This window comes from Dipodomys merriami, unplaced genomic scaffold, assembly GCF_024711535.1.
Source record: "Dipodomys merriami isolate MVZ:Mamm:240054 unplaced genomic scaffold, mDipMer1.0.p SCAF_16, whole genome shotgun sequence".
NCBI classification, from domain to species: domain Eukaryota; kingdom Metazoa; phylum Chordata; class Mammalia; order Rodentia; family Heteromyidae; genus Dipodomys; species Dipodomys merriami.
Genome location: NW_027202937.1, coordinates 26505912 through 26527776, shown reverse-complemented (window position 1 = coordinate 26527776; position 21865 = coordinate 26505912). Strand labels below are relative to the sequence as shown.

The window sequence follows — 21865 nt, the reverse complement described above, 5'->3', positions numbered from 1 at the left end:
TGAAAAAGACCCCACAGGGCTGGGAAGGTGACTCAGTGGTAGAGTGCTTGTCTTGCATGCATGAGGCCCTGGGTTCAATTCCTCAGTACCATATAAGCAGAAAAAGCTGTAGGTGGCACTGTGGCTCAAATGGTAGAGCTCTAGCCTTGAGCTGAAGAGCTGAGGGACAGCGCCCAGGCCCAGAGTTCAGGCCCCACGACCGGACCAAAAAAAAAAAAAGAAAGAAAAAAAGAAAAAGACACCATAATTAAGTGAAATTTCATTTAAAATTACTTAATAATAGTATGGCATTCCAAATCAGAGGGGGAAGAGATGGTATTGATTATTGCTTTCTCCCAAGTGGGGTAGACTTTTACCTCTAATGAACTAGCAAAAAGCTGGAAGTAGTGGTGTGGCTCAAGTGAGGTATGGCTCAAGGAGCAAAGAACCAGCCTTGAATAAAAACCACTCCAGAGCTTTAGGCCCTGAGGTTAAGCCCTCTAACCCCAGTACTAGGAAGGAAAAAAAATGTTGTGATGTTTTTTGTTTTGTCTTCTAAAAGCTGTCTGTCTGTTTTTTCTTCATTGGTCATAGGGCTTGAACTCTGGGCCTGGGCGCTGTCCCTCAGCTCTTCTGCTCAAGGCAAGAGCTCTACCACTTGAGCCACAGCGCCACTTCTTACCAGAAGTGGTTTATTGGAGATAAGAGTCTTGTGGACTTTCCTGCTCCAGCTGGTTTTGAATCACAATCCTCAGGTCTCAGCCTCCTGAATAGCTAGGATTACAGGCAGGAGCCACCAAAGCCCAGCTTGTTTGTTTTTTTATTGTTGTTGTTTATTGTAGGTTGTTAGGCTTGAAGTCAGAGCCTCATTTTATCCTTTAGCTATTTATGCTCAAGACTAGAGCTCTACCACTTTGAGCCACAGTACCACTTCTAGTTTTCAGGAGCTTAAGAGTCTTAAGGCCTTTCCTGCCCAGGCTGCCTTTAAATTGCAATCCTCAGATCTCAACCTAGCTAGGATTACAACCATGAGTCACCAGCACCCAGCAGGTTCCCAGTTCTTGCAATGAGTGTTTGATATCAGTTGAGTTTCAGAACCACAGTTCTAAAGTGAAATTTTAAATGAGGGAAACTTGGCTTTATAAAGGTAAGCGCCCTCCTGGGCTCTTTCCTCCGTTTGCTCTGGCTCTTGTTCTCTCAGTGAAGTCCTTGACATTGAAGCACCTTGTGGTTAGAGCACTGATGGATCAGAACCCAGCATTGTGTTCCGGACCCTCATCTCCTTGCTCTTTGCATGTACCTGCTGCTTTTCCGACCACTGGCCTCCTCCCCATGTCTGTAGTCATCGTCACTCTTCATGGCGGGCAACTTCTCCCTGCCAGGTTCACAAATCTAATCAGCACATCTATACACCTGCTTGGGCTGGGATTGAGTGATTAATCCTGTTCCTATCAGTCTTGTCCTTAACCCACTGGCCAAACAGGTTGTTATTAAACTCATCTAACTGGTCTCTCTTGCCCAAGTCTACTTCAAAACATTCTAACACTTTTTGTTGTTGTTTGTTTGTTTGTTTATTGTACCCATACTGGGCATGAACTAAGGTCCTGAACGCTCTCCCTGAGCTTTATGGCTCAAGGCTAGTGTTCTACCACTTGAGCCACACTTTTTCAGTAGTTAATTGGAGATAAGAGTTTCATCGGCTTTTCTGCCAGGGCTAGCTTTGAACCTCAATCCTCAGACCTCTTTCTCCCAAGTAGCTAGGCTTACAGGCATGAGCCACTGGTGTCCAGCTTCATAGGGTTCTTTTTACCTAGCAAGCATATCCTCGTAACAGCAGTTTGTACTGGTATACCTTTCATGTCTAGAACAGTGAAAGCTAAACACAAAAATCCCTGCCTTCATAGACTTTGTGTGCGAAAGAAGACAAAATAAGAAATCAACAAAATAAATAAGTAAAAAATAAGTAATTTCATGGGATTCTCCCAAGGATAAGTATATTTTGAACCAAAGAGAGCTAGAGAGGCCCTAGTTTCAATCATAGTATACAAATTTGGAAGTTGTGAGACACAGATCAAATGACTGAATGGATGTCCTGCTCTGTAAAAATTAATTTCTCACTTTACTACATCTTTAAAAAAATTATGTTTTTTTAATTTATTTTGGGGCTTGAACTCTGGGCCTTGAACTCTCGTTTGTTTTTTTCCACTTAAGGCTGGCATTCTACAGTTGAGTCACACCTCCACTTCAAGCCCTAGGGCTTGAATTCTGGATGTGGGCACTGTCCCTGAGCTTTTTTGCTTAGGACTGGCACTCTACCACTTGAGCCACAGCTCCACTTTTAGCTTTTCTGGTGGTTAATTAGAGATAAGTCTCATGGACTTTCCTGTGTGGACTGACTTCCAACTGCGATCCTCAGCATTCTTCCTATGTCACAGATAGTGTGCAGGGAGGGGATTTTATTTTTATTTATTTATTTACTTACTTATTGCCAGTCCTGGGGCTTGAACTCAGAGCCTGAGCACTGCCCCTGAGCTTCTTTTGCTCAACCATTTCTGGCTTTTTGTCCTTATGTGATACTGAAGAATCAAACCCAGGGCTTCATCTACCTGCCCAGCCAGGAAGGAGATTTTAGATACTGTTCTTAACACTTACAATAACTATTAGCTCATTAGATTCTACCTTTATTATTTAGGTTGTGAATAAAACCTTCTAATACGCACCGGGGAGCATCTATGGAATTGGTCTGATTTCAGTGCATTCGTTTGGGTTTCTTGTGAAGCTATCCCATGAATGTTAATCATTCCACCCCCATGCCTCAGTGATTCAAGGCAATGTGAGGAAGGATCACGTAGAGTTTTCTGTGCAATATCCTTCGTGATGGTTCACATGCTTTTCCCTACCCTACCAGAGCTTGGGTATTCCTTTCCCTTTCACACTGATCCATTAGTGAACAGTGGGTAATCAGTTACACCTCTAAGTAATGATTCTCCGTCCTGGAGTGGGTGAGACTGGTGGTATCGAAGGAGAGCAATTCTTCCTGGTTTGCCTGAGACTTACTAGTTTTAGCACTGAAAAATACTGTGTTTTATGAAATCAGTCTTGGGCAAACAGAGGTGTTGGTCATCCTATGCATCTCCTACTCTGTTCTTGATCACTTTTCTGTTGCTAAGGTATGTAATAAGAGCCCAAATATAATAGAATAATATATAGTATAATATAATATAATATAATATAGAATAATAGAATAGAATAAAACTGATCGATAAACTGAAAAATTACTGGTAACTAGCTGCTTAATTTATAGGATACATACTACTCATTTACATAAGATACAATTATAGTTATCAGCCATGAAAGCCCAAACAAAGTAGTCCAGGACTGCCCCTACTCAAATATCTGTACTGTTTCCCCACTGTGTCTTTTGTTATTGTTTGTTTTGTTTTGTTTGTGTTTGTGCCAGTCTTAGGGCTTGAACTCAGGTCCTGAACGCTGTCCTTGAACCGTTTTGCTCAAGGCTAGTGTTATACCACGTGAGCAACAGTTCTAGGTCAGGCTTTTTGCTGGTTAATTGGAGATAAGATTCTGAAAGTCTTTCCTGCCTGAGCTGGCTTTGAAATGAGATCCTGAGAACACAGTCTCCTGAGTCGTTGGGATGACAGGTGGGAGCCACCTGGGCCTGGTTCTCTACTGTTTTTGAGGGTTTGAAGAAGGCATCTAAAAGGATGAATGGGCGAATAAAAAATTTGTGTCTTAAACCACCTTAACCAGAGGGAGAATCACATACAGACTTCCCCACCCAAAGGCACAAACACAGATCAGGTCTTGCAGGCAAAGGTGCTCCAACTTGAATTTCTAGGAAAAGCAGAACCAAGAACTCTGCCCTAGAAAACTGTTTAAAACAAAGCAAATGACCATCTGTATCATTTTCTGGGGGAAGAAAGTGCTTGAAGACTGAAAGTGAGTCAAGAATGTAGTAGTGCTATTAAAGTTAGTGGTTAGAGGAAACCACTGCCTGGCACTATTGTTTAAAGTTTTGGTTAATTTTTTATTAGCATAAATCAGTTGAACAAGTTGGGTTTCATTGTGACCTTTGACATGTGAACAATGTAGACAGATCAACCTCATGCCCTCTATAACTCTCCTTTATCCCTTTCTTAAAATAATCTCAAAATGTTTCATTGTTCTATTTTCATAATGCAAACCAGTTGTTTCCACCATACTCATCCTCATTCAGCCTTCATTAGCTCTACCCTCTCCCACTGCTACTCCCATCTACCCCCAACAGCCTATCTACTTTCCTATAACACTATGTTTTTGGTGTACCAAGGGTGTGCTACAGTATTTCAGATGTGCACATATTATATTTTGCTCAGAATAGCCCTATTGCTTCCCCCCTCCCCTCTATTGGTCAACTGCTTTCATTGAGGTTCCTGATGCCATCTTCATACATGATTGTACTACATATCATAGTTTTTCATCCTTTCTTTTTCCCTCTTCCCTTCCCCCTGTCCTCCTACGTAGTCTCATAGTTACAATCTACCTATTTCTATTTTAGTATGACTTTGTTTTCATTTATTTGAAAATGTCCAGAAGCGAAAGAGGATGAGATCTTTGAGATATACAGGTGTCTGTCAACAGTCATTGTGAAATACTCTCTCTGTGTCTGTGAGAACAGCAAGCTCCATGCTAGACAGTCATAGAGTGTAGGCTTAGCATGGGCAAAGGTTTGGATTTGGTTCCCAGCACCCCCAAGAACAACTCTGGTGCTGTGAGCCATTGGCAGGAAGTTGAGCTGAGAATGTTTGCGCATGTGATTGACTTTGCAATCAGTTGCAATGGAACTGTCTTGCCAAAGATAAAATTTGAGGTTGTGGTTTCTTGTCTTTTTTTTTTTTTTCTGCTTTTGCTTGAACCATTAGAGTTAAGAGCTAAGCAGGTACCCCCAAAAGAGGAAAGCCTACTACCCAGTGGAGCTGCAAGGGACGTAGGAGAGCACAGTGTGACTCAGAAAGAATGAGGCAAGTGAGGGTCTAGAGAGGAAGAACTGCAGAATTAGACAATACCGAAGGCTTCTCAGACACATTCACTTTGGACTCCATGGGTGGACTTTCCTCTAGTCCTTTCCTAAAATTGGGAAGCTAAGCTATGGAGAAAGGAAAACACTTTCTCAGGGTGTCACAGTAAAATAGATTTAAATTTTGAGCTTGACCACCATGCTGTGTATTTGTCTGCATCATCCTGCTCTGGGCAGGCAGCTGCATACCGTTTGGAGAAATGTAGATGAGGCTGAAATTGGGAATGAGGGAAGTTCCCTCCTGCTGGGCTGGAAGTAGAGGGGCAGGAGAGACAAAGGGTCAGGAAACGGGTCTTGAGGGTGTCAGGTGTCAGCATGCCTCCTCAGCACAGTTGTTTTGCGTCATCAAACCTACCTAGGAAGGTGGGTGGAACGCATAGGTCCTGTAAGAGCCAGGTTTGGCTGCTGGAGGAAGAGAGATGTCTTAAGTTTTGTCAGGTACTTGTTATGTGCATGACATTGCCCAGAGCTTATTTTGTGTGCTTGCTTAGTTCTGTCTTCTAGTAAATTTATAAACTATAGTGTTCTTAATAACTTCACTTTATAGAAGCTGAATGCAAACGAAGGTACAGAGGATCCCTGCAGCCTGTTATAAAGGCTAACATAAAAACATCTCACAATCCACGTGCCTGTGGCTCACACCTCCTACCTACTCAGAAGGCTGAGATCTCAGGATCGCAGTTCAAAGCCAGCCCCGGCAGGAAAGTCAGTGAGATTCTTATCTCCAGTAAACCACCAGAAAACCAGAAGTGGCACTAGGGCTTAAGTGGTAGAGTAAGCTGAAGAGCGCAGGGACAGCACCCAGGTGCCCAGTTCAAGCCCCATGACCGACCAAAAAAAATATAATAATAAAAATAAAAATCTGACATGTGTAGCATTGGCCAACAGAAGTTTTGTCCATTTCTGGACAACCAGAGGTGCATAGGCACCCAAGTACTCACAGTAAGGAAGCCTTCTTTGTGGATTACACTTGAATGGTTTTGAACAAGAGTGGTTAAATAATAATAGGAAAATTTTAGCAATCAAATTCCTAGCTGAATGCCTGTGGCCCATGCCTGTAATCTTAGCTATTCAAGAGGCTGAGGATCTGGGTTCAAAACCAGCCTGATTGGAAAGTCTGTGAGAATCTATTTTTTTTCCAATTATTTTCAAAAAACAAAAAGCTGGAAGTACAGATGTGACTCAAGTGGTAGAGAACCATCCTTGAGGAGAAAAGCTAAGGAACAGTGTCCAGGCCCTGAATTCAAGCCCTAATGCTGCAAGCCGGGGGGGGGGGGGAAGAGGGGGGAGACAGAGAAATGTTCAACACAAAAGTTAAAATTTCCATGCAAGAGAAGTTTGTCATCATGTTATAATCAGTTGTGCCATCTGTTGTTTTCTTGCCTTTAATTCTGAGAAAAGTTTGCCTTTCCAAAAGCAAGTAGTGGCTAGAAAGCAAAGTTAAAGGAATATACTTAATTGGAAGTGGTAAAGTGAAATTTTTGAGCTTTGTTGAAAGGCAGCTTGTCCTCACCAGAAGTTATGGTAAAATTAAGGCTGTGATCTCTACTGCATCCTGAGCATGCGCATTTTTTCCATCAATGGCAGTCTCCTTGGGACCAGCCACATAGTCCCTGATACCAAGGCCTCCTTTATATGTAGGTGTTTTCATACCGTTCTGTCCATCTTCTCTGGCCTGCGGGATAGTTTTTGTTGTTTGGTGGTTTTTGAATTACTTGTCCAAGCTCTTTAAAAATCCATCACTTTGGGCTGGAAGGTGGCTCAGTGGTAGAGTGCTTGCCTTGCATGCTTGAGGCCCTGGATTCCATTCCTCAAGCAGAAAACGCCAGAAGTGGCGCTGTGGCCCAAGAGGTAGAGCGCTAGCCTTGAGCTAAAGAGCTGAGGGACAGCGCCTAGAGTTCAGGCCCCACTACTGACAAAAAAAAAAAAAATCTATCATTTTCCCTGTAACCCAGAGGGCATATATAAAAGGGTTTCATGTGGGTTATGAATAACCAACATTATCATTTCCCATCACTTGACACTTCCTCATGGAGAAAATGCAGAAATTCTGTAGATTACAACAAATCTAAACTTGCAATATTTAGGCTTGGATTAAAATATAATTAATATCTAGGGTAGAGATCAGCAAACTGTAAAGTATGGGCTAAATCTGATCTGTTTATATGCTGCTCTGGGAACTAAGAATAGTTTTACATGTCCAAAATTGAAAACATCAAAAGAATGACTTCATGATATGAAGAGTTAAGTTAAATTTAGACTTCAATGTCCATTTAAAAAAAAAAAGGTTTGGGGCTGGGAAGGTGGCTCAGTGGTAGAGCGCTTGCCTTGCATGCATGAGGCCCTGGGTTCGATTCCTCAGCACCACATAAGCAAAAAGAAAAAAGCCGGAAGTGGCGCTGTGGCTCAAGTGGTAGAGCGCTAGCCTTGAGCTGAAGAGCTGAGGGACAGCGCCCAGGCCCAGAGTTCAGGCCCCACAACCGGACCCCAAAAAAAAAAAAAAAAAAGGTTTTATTAAAGTATGAGTTGTGATTTAAATGGTAGAGCCCCAGCCAGGAGCAAGAAAAGCTGAGCAACAGCAAGAAGCCCTGAGTTCAAGCCCCAGTACAAGCACAAAAATAAGTAAATAAATCAATTAAATAAAAGCTGGGCATTGGTGGCACATGCCTGTCATCCTAGCTACTGTAAAAAAAGAAAAAAAAAGGAAAAAAGAGCCGGAGCTGGTGGCTCACGCCTATAATCCTAACTACTCAGGAGCTGAGATCTGAGAATCGGGGTTCAAATCCAGCCAGGGCAGGAAGGTCGTGAGACTCTTATCTCCAATTAACCACCAGAACACGGGAAGTAGAACTGTGGCTCAAGTGGTAGAGTGCTCACCTTGAGCTGAAGAGCTGAGGGACAGCGCCCAAGCCCAGAGTTCAAGCCCCATGACCAACCCAAAAAAGAAAAGAAAAAAAAGCTGGAAGTAGACGTATGGCTCAAGTGGTAAGAGTGCCAGCTGGAGTGAAAAGCTAAGGCAGAGTGCCTAGACCCTGAGTTCAAACATCAGTAATACTGGCAATGCACACACACATGTTAAAACATTGCCCGAGTGTGTGGCCTTGCTTGCCTACTTTGGGGAACTACTGGTTCAGGTTTTTATTCCCCGTGGTTTGCACTCTCCTCCCTATCCATAACACCCTGGACAGGTGTGAGCGGTACCTGACCATTCACTATCCTTATTTTCCTACTATTTCCATCTCCCTTCTCTCACATTCCCTTCCCTGTTTCCCCACTCCCTACCCCATATATAGGAGAGTAAATCCTGCCTCCAATGCACCTCTCTCTATTCCGGTTGCTGGAAGAGTTTTGTTTCTCTTCTGTGTCTCCTTTGTGATGGATGAGCTTGAGGTTACCAGTCAGAGCCCGCTGAAGCCCTCCACACAGAAGAGCCTCATGGAAGGGGCTTGCTGGAGCTGAGTGGTCCCAAGCATTGCCTTAGATAGCCAGATGCCCTTGGCTCATGCCTGTAATCCTAGCTACCCTGGAGACTGAGAGCTGAGGATTCAAATGTGAAGTTAGCCTAGCTAACTTCCTTAAAAAATAAAACAAAGTAAAATAATAATTTTTTTAATCTAAGGGACAGGCACCCAGGCCCTAAGTTCAAGCCCTATTACCGCTCACAAATGTGTGCACACAAACATTCACATACACAAAAGATTCAGGGTTGCCTTTACATAACTTTTGACTGCTGAATGAAGGCAGTGTTGGTTTCTTTTTTAACTGACATATAATATTTGCGGCCTGGCTGCAACCTTGAATCTTTGCCCTTGTCAGCCTAGCTGGGATGTAGGCAAAAGCTCCTGTAACATTACTCAGAACTAAGTGATTGTAGGGGGAAAAGATCCTATAGGCTCAAAAGGCCCCCCCAGAGAGCACAGGGCTTTTGTTTTACTGTTTGGTCTAGGCAGATTAAAGTTATCCTGGGGCAGAGAGGCTGGATAATGAATATCCACTTGTTTTCAATAGGTTAAGCCAACCTGAATGAACAGAGCAGAAATAATGTCGTGGTTGGAAGTTAATAGTGTAGCTCTCCCAACTTGCCAGGGAAAATGCCTGTTCGGTTACTATAGAGACCAGGCCAAACAAACCTACCACTGCTTGAGACAGCCCGTAAAACATAACGTTCTAATCTTAGTCTGTGCATCTAAACAGTTGTAACTCAGCTAGGACACATACTCTCTATAGGCATTCGTTTTGTATTATTTTTTATATTCTCTTGGAACTGTAAATCATGTTTCAGTCTTTCCATGTGCAGTCTGCTTTCAAACTCAAGTTGAAAGATTTCTTGCACTTGGTTTGCCTTGGCAGCTACTTTTATTGTAGGATCTGGAGCAAAGAGAAGGGAAAAAACAAAAACAAAAATAACTGACAACTCAACAAAGGAGGAGGCTACAATGCTTGATAAGAAATGTACTCATTATCTTGCCCATGTAATTGTAACCCCTCTGTACAGTATTTTTACAATAAAAAATAAATAAAGCCGGGCGCTGGTGGCTCACGCCTGTAATCCTAGCTACTCAGGAGGCTGAGATCTGAGGATCGCGGTTCAAAGCCAGCCCGGGCAGGAAAGACCTCGAGACTCTTATCTCCAATAAATCACCAGAAAACCGGAAGTGGCGCTGTAGCTCAAGTGGTAGAGTGCTCGCCTTGAGCTGAAGAGCTGAGGGACAGCGCACAGGCCCAGAGTTCAAGCCCCACGACCGACCAAAAAAAAAAAAATAATAATAAAAATAAATAAATAAAAATTAAAAAATAACTGACAACTCAATTTTTCTAGCCCTTGGCCTCTGCTCTCTTCCCTGGCTTTCCCTATCCTGTTAGCCAGTCTTGACACAGATATTACTATATAGGAATTAGATTGCAAGATGCCACATTTTGACAGATTGAATCAGGAGTCTTTTTTGGAAAGCTGGTGACTACAGGCAGACTTATGTCCTCTAAAACTTTGCAGCCTCCAATGCACTTAATACTGTTAGGAAACTGAGCCATGAGAGTAGCAAAAAAAAAAAAAAAAAGGCAGAAAAACCATTTCAACAAACCAGATCAACTCTAATAGAGTTGAAGGATTTCATGGTGACCTGAGGAAAAGTCAGGAGATGGTGGCATGGCACCGTATGGCAGCTGAGTTGGTGGGGTCTAAATAGGGTCATGGTCAGGGGGCAGGGTCACAGGGAACTCAAAGAGTCTTCCAGGTTCATGGTGCAGGTCTGGCAAGTGTGGGAGCCTATTATTCAATCAGGAATTTATGCCTATCTCCTGGGGGTGAGGGTGGGGAAGTGGATTTCTCCTTTAGCAGTTTTCAGAAAGTCCCCATCATCCATCAAGATAATGGCACAAGTTAGACCCAGTATCCACATTTCGATAGGGTTTGCAGAAAATGCGTCACAATGAACGCTTCAATTGCTCTCTTTATTCATCTGGGTTTCTAATGTGGTTACAGTTCTTTTTCTGAGCCAGATGGCAGTGGCTGGGTGAGGAGGAATGATCGGGAAGGAAAAGTATGGGGTATTTTAGTTTTGTTGATTTGAAGTCCTTCCCCCTGCCCTCCCTCCCCTTATTCCAGAACTGGGGTTTGAACTCTGCATTAATGCTCCTGCTTAGCTTTTTCCATTTGAGGCTGATGCGCTACCACTTAAGCCACAGCTCCACTTCCAGAATTTTGTTAGTTGATTGGAGATAAGAGTCTCAGGGACTTTTCAGTCTGTCTTTGAAGAGCTCCGCCTCCTGAATAGCTTAGCCCACCATGGATCCTGTAGTAGCAGGATCCAGCTGCTTTTCCCTCAGAAGTGACCTCACTACCCCACTCTTTCCAGACTCCCTTGCATCAATCCTTAATCCCAGTGTACTCTACATTCTCTGTGGGCTCATTTGCAGCAGGTGAACTAGGAGAAAACCCTGCGCAATGCGACCAGACTTGCTCTTCCTGGCTCCTCTGAATTACTCTGACTGGTACTTCCAGGAATTTTGCAGCAGCCTGAAGCATTTGTTCTTGCTTTCAGAGTCCAGGAAGTGGGAGGGGAGGGTGGGTGGGAAGGAGATGGGAGAATCCTTTGAGTTTTTTATAGTGACCTCAAATCTGATGACATCCCATTGTTAAAAGGGACCCAGTGGCTAGCCACTCACATATTGTAGATAATACCGAGGCATCAGCTCAAGTCATCTGAAGCTCTCTGTGAAATGAGAACCAACTTGTTGTGCTGTCTGGGAACGGGGGGACTATCACATTTCTTCCCTGCTTGTAGAGGTGTGTTTACTTCATTAGGTATCACCTGCAGTGACCTTTTTATTGTGAGACGTCACCTTATTCCACACCCCCACCGGTGTGATTCTTAAGTTCCATCGTCTGCACAGCTGCACTCTGCCAAGTCACACACTGGCATCTGCTTGACTCCACCCAGCAAACCTCACCATCAAATATTTACTTAGATGGGTCCCAGGGTTATTTTTTCCTTATCTATATCCATATGCATGCGAAGGCGGCGCTAAGACTGATAGGAAAAGAAGTAGCAGAGAAACTATAATAACCTTGAAGGAGATGTCTTAAAATGATGAGCTGTTAGCAGGTTGTAGGGCCTGGCCAGGAAAACTAGAACCACTCATTCTGGAAGATTGGGATGGAGGGGGAGAGGCGTGGGAAGAGAAAGGAGATCAGCTGGGACTCGATTGGCTGGAAGGAGAGAAGGTGGGTGGGGAATGATGTAAGAGAAACTGTCCTTCCCATCACTTGCGTTCTGGAGCTGTCATTTGCTAAGAGTCACACTTGCCTGTCCTATGCTAATGAGAGACTTCCCCGGGGGCGGGGCGGGGCGGGGTGGAGCCCGAGCCCGGGCAGCCAAGGTTCGGCCCGAGGGGCTTTTGCAGACACCCTGAGCCACCCTCGGTGCCAGACCCTGGCGCGGGGACTCTGGGAGGATTAAAGGGGTTTGGGGTGGGGTGAGGCTGCAGGTGGCAGGGGAGGAAAGCCAGCCAGCTCTGGAGCAGCTTCTGCATTCAGGAGAGGCGAGGGACAAAGTCCTGTTCAGCATCCTCAGCCTTGTGTTCGACCCCCAAGACGGCAAACGTTTAATTCTGCGCCTGGGAGGACTTGTAACTGTCAGCACCCCGCACCCCACCCCCTTCTCGCCGGGAATTGGAAAAAAAAAAATGAACTTTTGCCTGAATTACTTTTTTGCTTTCACGGTGCTCTGTGTGGTTCTTTTTGTGATCGTTTATCATAGCCAGTTGAGCCCGCCAAAAAGTTCCCAGAGACTGAACAGCTCCAGTGACAGATCTCTCCGAATGGAGGTCTGTGATTACGCGCTCAGCAAAAAGCTCACCTTCTTGTGGGGGAAGACCTGGGCTTCACCTCTGGGAAGTATCTCCTGCCAGGACTATCGGATCCAGGGCCACTACCTCTCTAGCCCGCTGTCCCAGGAAGAGGCTGCCTTCCCACTGGCCTATGTCATGGTCATCCACAAAGACTTTGATACGTTCGAGAGGCTCTTCAGGGCCATCTACATGCCCCAAAATGTCTACTGCGTTCATGTGGACGAGAAAGCCCCGCAGAAGTTTAAAAACTCCGTGGGACAGTTACTCAGCTGCTTCCCAAACGCATTTCTGGCTTCCAAGATGGAATCTGTGGTCTATGGTGGGATCTCCAGGCTCCAGGCTGACCTGAACTGCATGAAGGATCTGGTGACCTCCGAGGTCCCCTGGAAGTACCTCCTCAACACCTGTGGGCAAGATTTCCCCCTGAAGACCAACAGGGAAATCGTGCAACATTTGAAAGGGTTTCTAGGGAAGAATCTCACCCCAGGGGTGCTGCCCCCAGCCCACGCCACCGGAAGGACTAAGTTTGTCCACCAAGAGCATAAAAGCAGAGTTGGCTATTTCATGAAAAGGACAGATACCCTGAAAACACCACCACCACATCAGCTGACCATCTACTTTGGCACTGCCTACGTGGCCCTCACTAGAGAGTTTGTCAACTTTGTTTTCAGTGACAGAAGGGCTATTGATCTATTGCAGTGGTCCAAAGATACTTATAGTCCCGATGAGCATTTTTGGGTGACACTAAATAGGATTCCAGGTAGGAACCGATTTCCATTCTCATTTCTTGTTATTGATAGATTGAATTTCTTAACGGAAGAACAGATGCACTTAAATTCTGTGCAAAAATGTAAATGCTTAGAAAATGATAATATGGGTTGACAGGTGAGTGATGTGTTTTTCTGAATCTGTGAGGCTCAGTGATCTAAGAAATTCCTGCAGTAACTGGCATTTTTACCTTGACTGTGTAAGAACATAGTTGTGATTGCTTTGTATGTGTGTGTGTGTCTGTGTGTGTGTGTGTCTGGGTGTCTGGGTGTGTTTGTCCGTCATGGGGCTTGAAGTCGGGGCCCTAGCACTGAGGTTTTTTTTGGGGGGGGGTTTTGCTCAAGGCTAGTGTACTACCATTTGAAATACACCTCTTCTTCTGGCTTTTGGGGGTTAATTGGGGATAAAAGTATGTGAGACTTTCCTGCCTGGGCTGGCTTAGCACTATAATCCTCAGATCTCAGCCTCCTAAGTAGCTCTTCTTACTTGACAGGTGTGAACCACCCTACCCTGCTTCACTCCTATTAATATTGCTTGATAAGCACAGCTGTAATGCAGGGAGACTGAGTTAAGTAATCATCCCGTGGCATGGCAGTCATTCCACAGAGGTCATGGAGCTATTATGGGTGGGAGTTGTTTTATAATCCTGGCAACTTCTCTAGATGTTCCCAAGTTACTACTCTGGCTAAGATGCCTTTGCTCCAAGAGCTGTACACGTGCCCAGGTTTCAATTCATCTCTGGTCAACAAATCTAGCCTGGCGTTTCATTGCCTCAAGGAGTTACACTGAATGGAAACAGATTTCAGCTGGAGTCAATCCAAAGAGAACTTTCAATGTTCAGGTCATAGATTTCCATCGGAAAGTCTCATGTTTTCATATACTGTGAAATACATTTTTTTCCTTTTTTTTTTTTTTTAACTTTCGGCCTTGTGCTTTGCTGGGCAGGTGCTGTACCACTGAGCCATGCCTCCAGTATACACTGTGACGTATTTCTCTTTATTTATGATGTTTTGGAAATGGATCCAAGGTATGCTAGGCAGCTAAAAACAGAAGGTAGCCACAGACTGTTTGATTCAGAACTGGGCTTCTCTTCAAACCTCTGTGTCCCATAGGTGATTTGTGACCTGCAGTGCCTCTTTTTTTAGGATGTCCCAATACATTGGTTTCCACTATTGCACCAGTAGGTTGTCAGGCCTGTGTGGTATTGTACCTGCCATTCTTGAAATAACATCTAGCTCTTACATACCATAGCATTAGTGTTGACTGTTTAAAGGGCTGCTTGACTCTGCTTTCATATCTGAAAGTGTACTTAAAGCAGTAGGACTATTTAGGTCCCTGATAACACAACATTCCTGAGAGCTAAACTTCAGTGGTCATCAGAGAAATCCATTTAGGGGTCAGGCAAGGTGTCTGGAGATAGATACTTAGGCCAGCCCTTGAGTTTATTTTTAGAGATGCTAAATTATTAGGTCACAAAAATTCCTAGGAGAGGGAATGGACCAACCAACATTTATCACAGTGTGGTGTTTACCCTGTTATTTACAAATACCTATTTTAAACACTTGCAAGTATTTTTCTGCTCAAGGAATCTGTGGTTTCTTTTTGGCAGAGATTTGCCAGATGCACTATACTTCCTCATAATCTTGGCGATTATTATGTGCAGATGAAGGAAATAAGACTTAGATTGAAGTGGGGTGCTCCTGGTCACAACTTGCTTAAAACCAAACTGGGAGCCTAACTGCTGGTGGCTCACACCTGTAATCTGAGATCTGAGGGTGATGGTTCAATGCCAGCCTAGACAATAAAGTCCACAAGACTCATTTCCAATTAGCCACCAGAAAACAGAAGTAGAGCTGTGACTCAAAGGGGTAGCGCACTAGCCTTGAGCAGAAGAGCTCAGAGACAGTGCCCAGGCCCTGAGTTCAAGCCCCAGGACTGACAAAAAAAAAAAAAGACTAAGTTGGATCTGATCCTGGGCTTGGGTGGCCTGAAATTTGAGCTATTTCACTTGCAGCTGGAAAAGAAGGAATCATCCTTTCTTCTTTCCTGCTGATTGAAAGTAAATTTCTAGAGAGAAAAAAGGAGTCAGAAAAATGATTATTGGGGAAAAACAAGGAAGCTGTGGAATCAAGCTCCACTTGACCATTATTTGGAAATGATGTGTGTGTGTGTGTGTGTGTGTGTGTGTGCGGGTGCATGCGTGCACGCTCACACATGCACAGCAAGAACCTGAGAAGTGACTGTGTTGAATGGAGTCATAAGGATACCATAACTACTACAGGCTTGTAGGATTTCTTATGTCCCATCTGGTACAGGCTTTGATCTGTCCCCGTACCCTGAGCCAGTGGATGCATAAATGTTCTTCAGTTAAGGTGCTCCAAGGGGCTGGAGGAGGCACAGAAACCAGATTCAGAGGAGGAGGAAGAAGAAGAGGAAGAAAATGGTAGAGAAGGAAGAAGAAAAGGAAGAAAATAGACTCTTCTGCCTTCTTCCCACTCCTTTTCTCTGACATTGTGATACATGCACTTGACTCCATTCTTTACCAGGTTTTCTCACAAAACTTGCAGGATCAAGCAAACTTCTTGCCAAAAGGGAAGCAAGATGCCCCCTATCTTATTCTGCAGTACTGAGGAGGGAGTCCAGGGCCTGGGGCATGCCAGGCAAGTGCTTGACCACCAAGCCATATTCCTAACTCTACCCTGCCCCAAGGGATGAAGGTGAAGACCAATAAGGATCTCTGAGGAACCACATATAGGATGATAGATACATGCTGTCCAATGGTCCTGGCTTCCCTTCTCAGTACCAAAGCAAATAAAAAGCAAGAAGAAAAAAAAAAGCCAGGTTCTAGTGGCCCATGCCTGTAAGTCTAGCTACTTAGTAGGCCAAGATCTGAGGATCAAGGTTCCAAGACAGCCTGGGCAGGAAAGTCTGTGAGACTGTACCTTCAATTAATTAACCGCCAAAAAAGCTGAAATCAGAGTGTGGTACAAGTGATACAGTGCTATATAATAACCTTGAACAGAAAAGCCTGGGGAAAGTGCCCAGGGTCTGAGTTCCTAAGTTTGAGTTCTAAGACCAGCACAACAAAAATGAAAAATAAATAAAGCAAGCAGAAACATTAAAGGTTTAAAATGTTTAAAAGATTGTGTTCCAGCATCTACAAATGTTCTTGCTTCCTAATATATGCTTCCATAAGTATTTCATTGTATTGATGAGCATAGCACTAATTAAATAGCATATGAAATACATTATAAAGAATTTTTTTTATTATCTTCAGGTCCTGTTTATGGTTTTGCATTATCTTCAGGGTCATAACTATACAGTGTCATGTGACCTCCACTTCGTGAGCCTTACCCACCTCTTTCCCTGTCCTCTGTCTCTTTGTCTCTGTGTCAGTCTGCCTGTCTGTCTGTCGGTCTCTCTTTTGCCAGTACTGGGACTTGGATGCAGGGTCTGGACACTGTCCCTTATCTTTTTCTGCTCAAGGCTGGTACTCTATCATTTCAACCAGAGCTCCACTTCTGGCTTTTTGGGGTTAATCAGCGATAGGAGTCTCATTGACTTTCCTGCCCCAGTTGGCTTTACACTAGGCTCCTCAGATCCCAGCTTCCAGAGTAGCTGGGATTACAGGCTTGTGCCTCAGATGCCCAGTTTCCTCATCTTTTTTAATATGACCTCCCATAGTATATGCTCAACAGCAAGTTAGCCCAAGGCACTTCTTCAATTTGTCCCCTGTGTACTTCTGTGAATGGCCCCTTTTGTTCTTGGCTTTTAGTGATATTATCTCATAAAGTTATGACTTTCCCTTCATTTCTACCTAACCCCTCTTGTTTCTTGGGTACCTATGTTGGGTGCCATGTACTCCATTGTCAGTTTTCATATCCTCTACCAGATACTTGAGTGTTCTAACTCTATTCCTCCTGTACCCAAGGTCACTCTGAAAGCGCTAAATTATAATGACCTGTTGATATCTCCCATCCAGTAGCTCAGCATCTGATCTCCTTGGGAGCCAGAAGTGTACTCCTCAAGGCCTCCATACTGCCATTACCACTGAGCATGCTTGTGATGGGAGAATGTGCATGTAATGCCACTTGGTTATGAATTGGATATGGGGAGAGGCAGGAATGTGCTAAATAGTTGGTAGGGACATTTCAAGAGTCTTGTAGTTTGGGCCCTGTGGTATGTACTACTAACCCCAGTTGTTTTGGAAGAAGGATAACAAATTCAATGTTAGTCAGAGGCAATCTATCAAGTGTCTGTTTCACAATTTTCCTTAAAAAGTGTGTGTGTGTGTGTGTGTGTGTGTGTGTGTGTGTGTGTGTGTGTGTGTGTGTGTGTGTGTGTGTGTGTGTGTGTGTGTGTGTGTGTGTGTATACTGAGGATATAGTCTAGAGATTGAGCTCTTGCCTTGAATATTGTGCAGGTTTGATCGCAGCCTCTTCCCCACCCCCCACCCCAAAGGTGCTGGGGATAAAACCGAAGATCTTGCACATGGCAGACAAGTACTCACTGTATGCTACATTTCCAGCCCTTGGTTATTTTTATTATTAATAATAATAATAATTTTGGGCCCAACCTGGGACTTGAACTCAGGTCCTGGGCACTGTCCTCAGCCTTTTCACTTGGGGCTAGCACTCTACCAGTTTAGCCACAGCTCCACTTTTTGTGTGTGTGTGTGTGTGTATGTGTGTGTGTGTGTGTGTGTGTGTGTGTGTGTGTGTGTGTGTGTTTAATCAGAGACAAGAGTCTCACAAACCTTCCTTCTAGGGCTGCCTTTGAGCCTCAATCCTCACATCTCAGCCTCCTCATTAGCTAGGATTACAGGTGGGAGCCACTGGCACCTGCTGCCTTGGTTGAGACAAGGTCTAGAGCTTGATCCAAGCTGGCTTCAAATTCAGGCTCCTCCTGCTTCAGCCTCCTGAGTGCTGGGATCACAGCCCTGTATCAAATACACCACCTACCAAGTGGATCATTTTGACACTAAGGAGTAGGTAAAATACCATTTGGACATATATTCCACTATAGCTAGGCCAAGCAATGATACCAGTCAATGAGACAGGGACGTGGGGCGGGGGGCAGGAAAGGGTGAGAGAGAGAGACAGAGAGAGCTAAAAAACTAGCTCCCACATAGACAATCTAGGCCCATCATGCTGTGTGCCTCAAATGCCAAAAGAAAACACCAGACACCCCCAGTGAGTTCTGCCTTACACCCACATAACTTGTTTCCCCTGTAGTTGGCATCCAGTCAACTCTAAGGTTAATACCATTTCTGCATAAACTCATGGTTCAAGAAGTGACTACTACTCCTAACTAATTGGATCACCGGGCTCCTTAAGAAAGAATCGAAGACAAAAAGAATAGGAAAGGGTAGGAAGAGACAGTAGAAAGAAACTTAAAACATCCCTCCAGCTCTTAACAAAAGTAAACACAGAGCTCTGTAGAAGGTGTGTGTTCTCTTCACCAAGGTTTCCTGAGCTTTAAATCTGACTCAGTCCTTTTCCAGTATGCATGGTGTTCTCTTTACATTAGCCCAAAATTAGAATTAATTCCATTTCTAAAGCCATAATGGAAGCTTTCCTTCCTGTCTATTGTTAGTCAAGATTGAGGATCCCAAACACTAAAGAACAGGTAGAGTCAGGTTTCAGTCAACATCTCTAGAACATTTAAGTCTTTTTCTATGGTCATAGGGCTACCCACATGAGCACTAGTTTTGCAACTTGGAAAAAAAATCTTACAACACATACATTCCATGGGTTTTTGTCCGTTGAGCAGAGTTATAAAATGATGTCATTTTTCTATAGCCAGATGGTTAGAAAATGGAGGAGAATGGGAAAGGAATAGACTGGACTGGATCATCCACAGGCTAGGACTGTTTATTGCCAGAGAAGGGGCACAGACCTTCCCGAGGGTTTATATGGGACTTAACAAGGAAGCAGAAAATAGAAAAAAGGGCTGTGATCTCTTGTGGTCTCTTGGCCCCAGAGTTGACTGCTCCACCTGGGGTGCCTAGGGGCCAAGGATGGTGTCCTTGGCCAGGCTCTGAGTGGAATGTCCGGCCTGAGATCCTGGGGACCTCACAGTGAGCCCAAGTCAGAGAGGCCTGCCTGTGGGCAAGCAGGTGAGTGCATACCTGGTACTTTGCTTGACCTGGGGGAATAAGGCCAGAGTCAATCCTTCACAGATAACATTAAATACATGTACTGGATTTTCAAAACACTATTAGCAATGTGGACCTGTTTGGCTAGTTCAGTGTCTGTGGAAAAGGGCTCTAGTTTCTTCCTAGATCTTGGGGGAAGATTTGTATCTACAATGTTTCCAGCTCTTCAGTACCTAGATTGAAGGGTCTATATCAATAAGATGCTGATAACCTGGGAGAGAAAATATAGATTGTAGAGTACTGATATAGCTAAATCGTGCTGAAGCTATAGGCATTTGAAGAATCATTTTGGTATTTGCATCCTTAGCTTCACCAGAATATTTACATTCATCTCCTTCTGTGGGGGAATCTTTGCCCGATCGATTCTGGCCCTCACCCTTCAGAAGGAAAGAATTAGGAAACGTGAATTTTAATTAGCTTTGAATTCCTAACCTCTAGCATATTTTGCAAGGCAAGAAAAAAGGGATTAAAGGTTGTGTGACTATTTAAGTAAATATAAAATGCAATTTTGATGGACAAACATCCACTAAATTGAATTGCAATCCAGCAGAAAGGATTAATATAGCATTCACAGGTATGATCATTGCCTCAACTCATTCAACTACCAATCATTCCCTATAGGTTGGAGCTTTTCCAGCTTTATATCACCAGGCACTGGTAGCTCACAGCCTGTAATCCTGGCTGTTTGTGAGGCTGTGAGCCACAGGATGACAGTTCAAATTCAGTCTGCAGAAAAGCCCACTAAGATCCATCTCCAAAATAAACAGCAAAAGTCTTGGCTACAGGCATGGCTCAACTGGTAAAGTGCCAGCCAAGCAAGCACAAAAAGAAGAAAAACTTTCAAATGCAGCAGAGCTATTTTAAAAACAAAAATGTAATATTGCATTTCAATGACTCCTTTATGATGATAACATTAACTGCATATGAAAGCATATATATATATATATTGACATATATCAATGTCTGTAACAATGATCAACACATACTCAATGTCACATTAATATCTCTAATCTATTCACTGTACATAATGCCAAAACATTTGCTCCCATTTGCCTTTGAGTTTAGAGCGTTTGAGAGCCAGACAAACTTGGGTTAAGTCTTTCCTCCCAACTTAGTGACCCTAGCCTTAGTTTCTGCTGAGTCTCAGTAAGTTTAGGCAACTCTGTGATAGTAAAGGTAATAAGTAGAACTTAGTTCTAAGAGAAGTTGAGCATTCAGTAAGATAAGGCATATAGTACAGGAGGTCCTGGAGCTGAGTAGGCCTGAGAGTTCCCCACAGGGCCTGCTATCGCTGTACTTCGGAGTCTCTGATTCTGCAGGTCTGGAGCAGTCCCCAGAATCTGTATTTCTGAGAAGTTCCCAGGTGAGACTGGTGCTTCTGTTCTGGGGAACACACTTTTGAGAACTGTATACCAACACCGTCGTTTACAGACACTGGCTTGTCTGGGTTTCCAGGAAATGTTGGTTCTGTTCATTTCATGCTAGAGACTGGCTGAGGAAAATGTAGCCAATAGCAAAAATGAAAGTGAGTTTCTATAAGGGAAAACTTGATGGTGGTGGCTTGTGGCTGGCTCTTCAGAGGGTGTGCATGGGAAATGGCTTGTTGCGGAAGTGGGAGGGAGGAGCTTTGGGTGAGCTAAATCTAGTGGTATTAGCTTGGCCTCTGTTTGCTTCATGAACTGGATAATCAAACCTTAAACTCCTCATCGTGTACAGTCACAATGATGATGGCTACTTAGATTGTTTTGAGAATTAAATGAAAAAAAAAAGGTGGGGTGTTAAATGAGAGGTTAGTTATTCAACAAATCTTTGCATTGACTGTGCAATTCTCAGAAATGAGTAGCTTCTCTATTTAAGGACATGCAAAATTCCAGTCATCCTGACTGTCTTGTTATACATTCCATAGAAGTGTTTATTATAAATTCGTTAATATATCTGGGTTCTGGTGGCTCTTGTCTGTACTCCTAGCTACTCAGAAGGCTGAGATCTGAGGATCGAGGTTCAAAGCCAGCCCAGGGAGGAAAGTCTGTGAGACTCTTATTTCCAAAGAAGCACCAGAAAACTGGCAGTGGAGCTGTAGCTCAAAGTGGTAGAGTGCTAGACTTGAGCAAAGGAGTTCAGGGACAGTGCCCAGGCTTTGCCTAAACCCTGTCCCTTAGCTTTTCTTTCCCCTCAAAGCTGACACTCTTCCACTTGAGCCATAAACCCACCTCTGACTTTTTGCTGGTTAATGAGAGATAATAGTCATGGATTTTCTTGCCTGGGTTGGCTCCCAACAGGGATCCTCAGATCTCAGCCTCTCCCGAGTAGCTGGGATTATAGGCATGAGCCACCAGCTCCTTGCAGAGTACAATGCATCTTGCTCAATATTACCCCTTCCATCTTTCTTCCTTATCTCTCCCAACTCTCCCACTCTTCTCAAGTTACCTGGTTCTGTTTTTACATATGTACATTGAATATTACCACTGAATTCACTCACCCTTCCTCTTACCAAGGAAGGGAAGTCCCTTGATCTCTTCCCCATGTTTCTATTTTGA

General features: G+C 43.9%; 1 protein-coding gene across 6 annotated transcripts in view; it reads left to right on the top strand.

The window, feature by feature from the left end:
- The window catches only part of Gcnt2 (glucosaminyl (N-acetyl) transferase 2 (I blood group)), a 100451-nt gene that overhangs the window by 56747 nt on the left and 21839 nt on the right, over positions 1–21865 (top strand). Inside the window, exon 1 of one of the 6 annotated variants that reach the window (XM_070024587.1) lies at positions 11974–13163. The exons of the other annotated variants lie outside the window; for them this stretch is intronic. Coding sequence (XP_069880688.1) covers positions 12239–13163 — 925 coding nt within the window. The 5' untranslated portion in view covers positions 11974–12238. Of the gene's footprint in view, positions 1–11973; positions 13164–21865 lie in introns of those variants that run through there. 6 annotated transcript variants of the gene reach the window in all.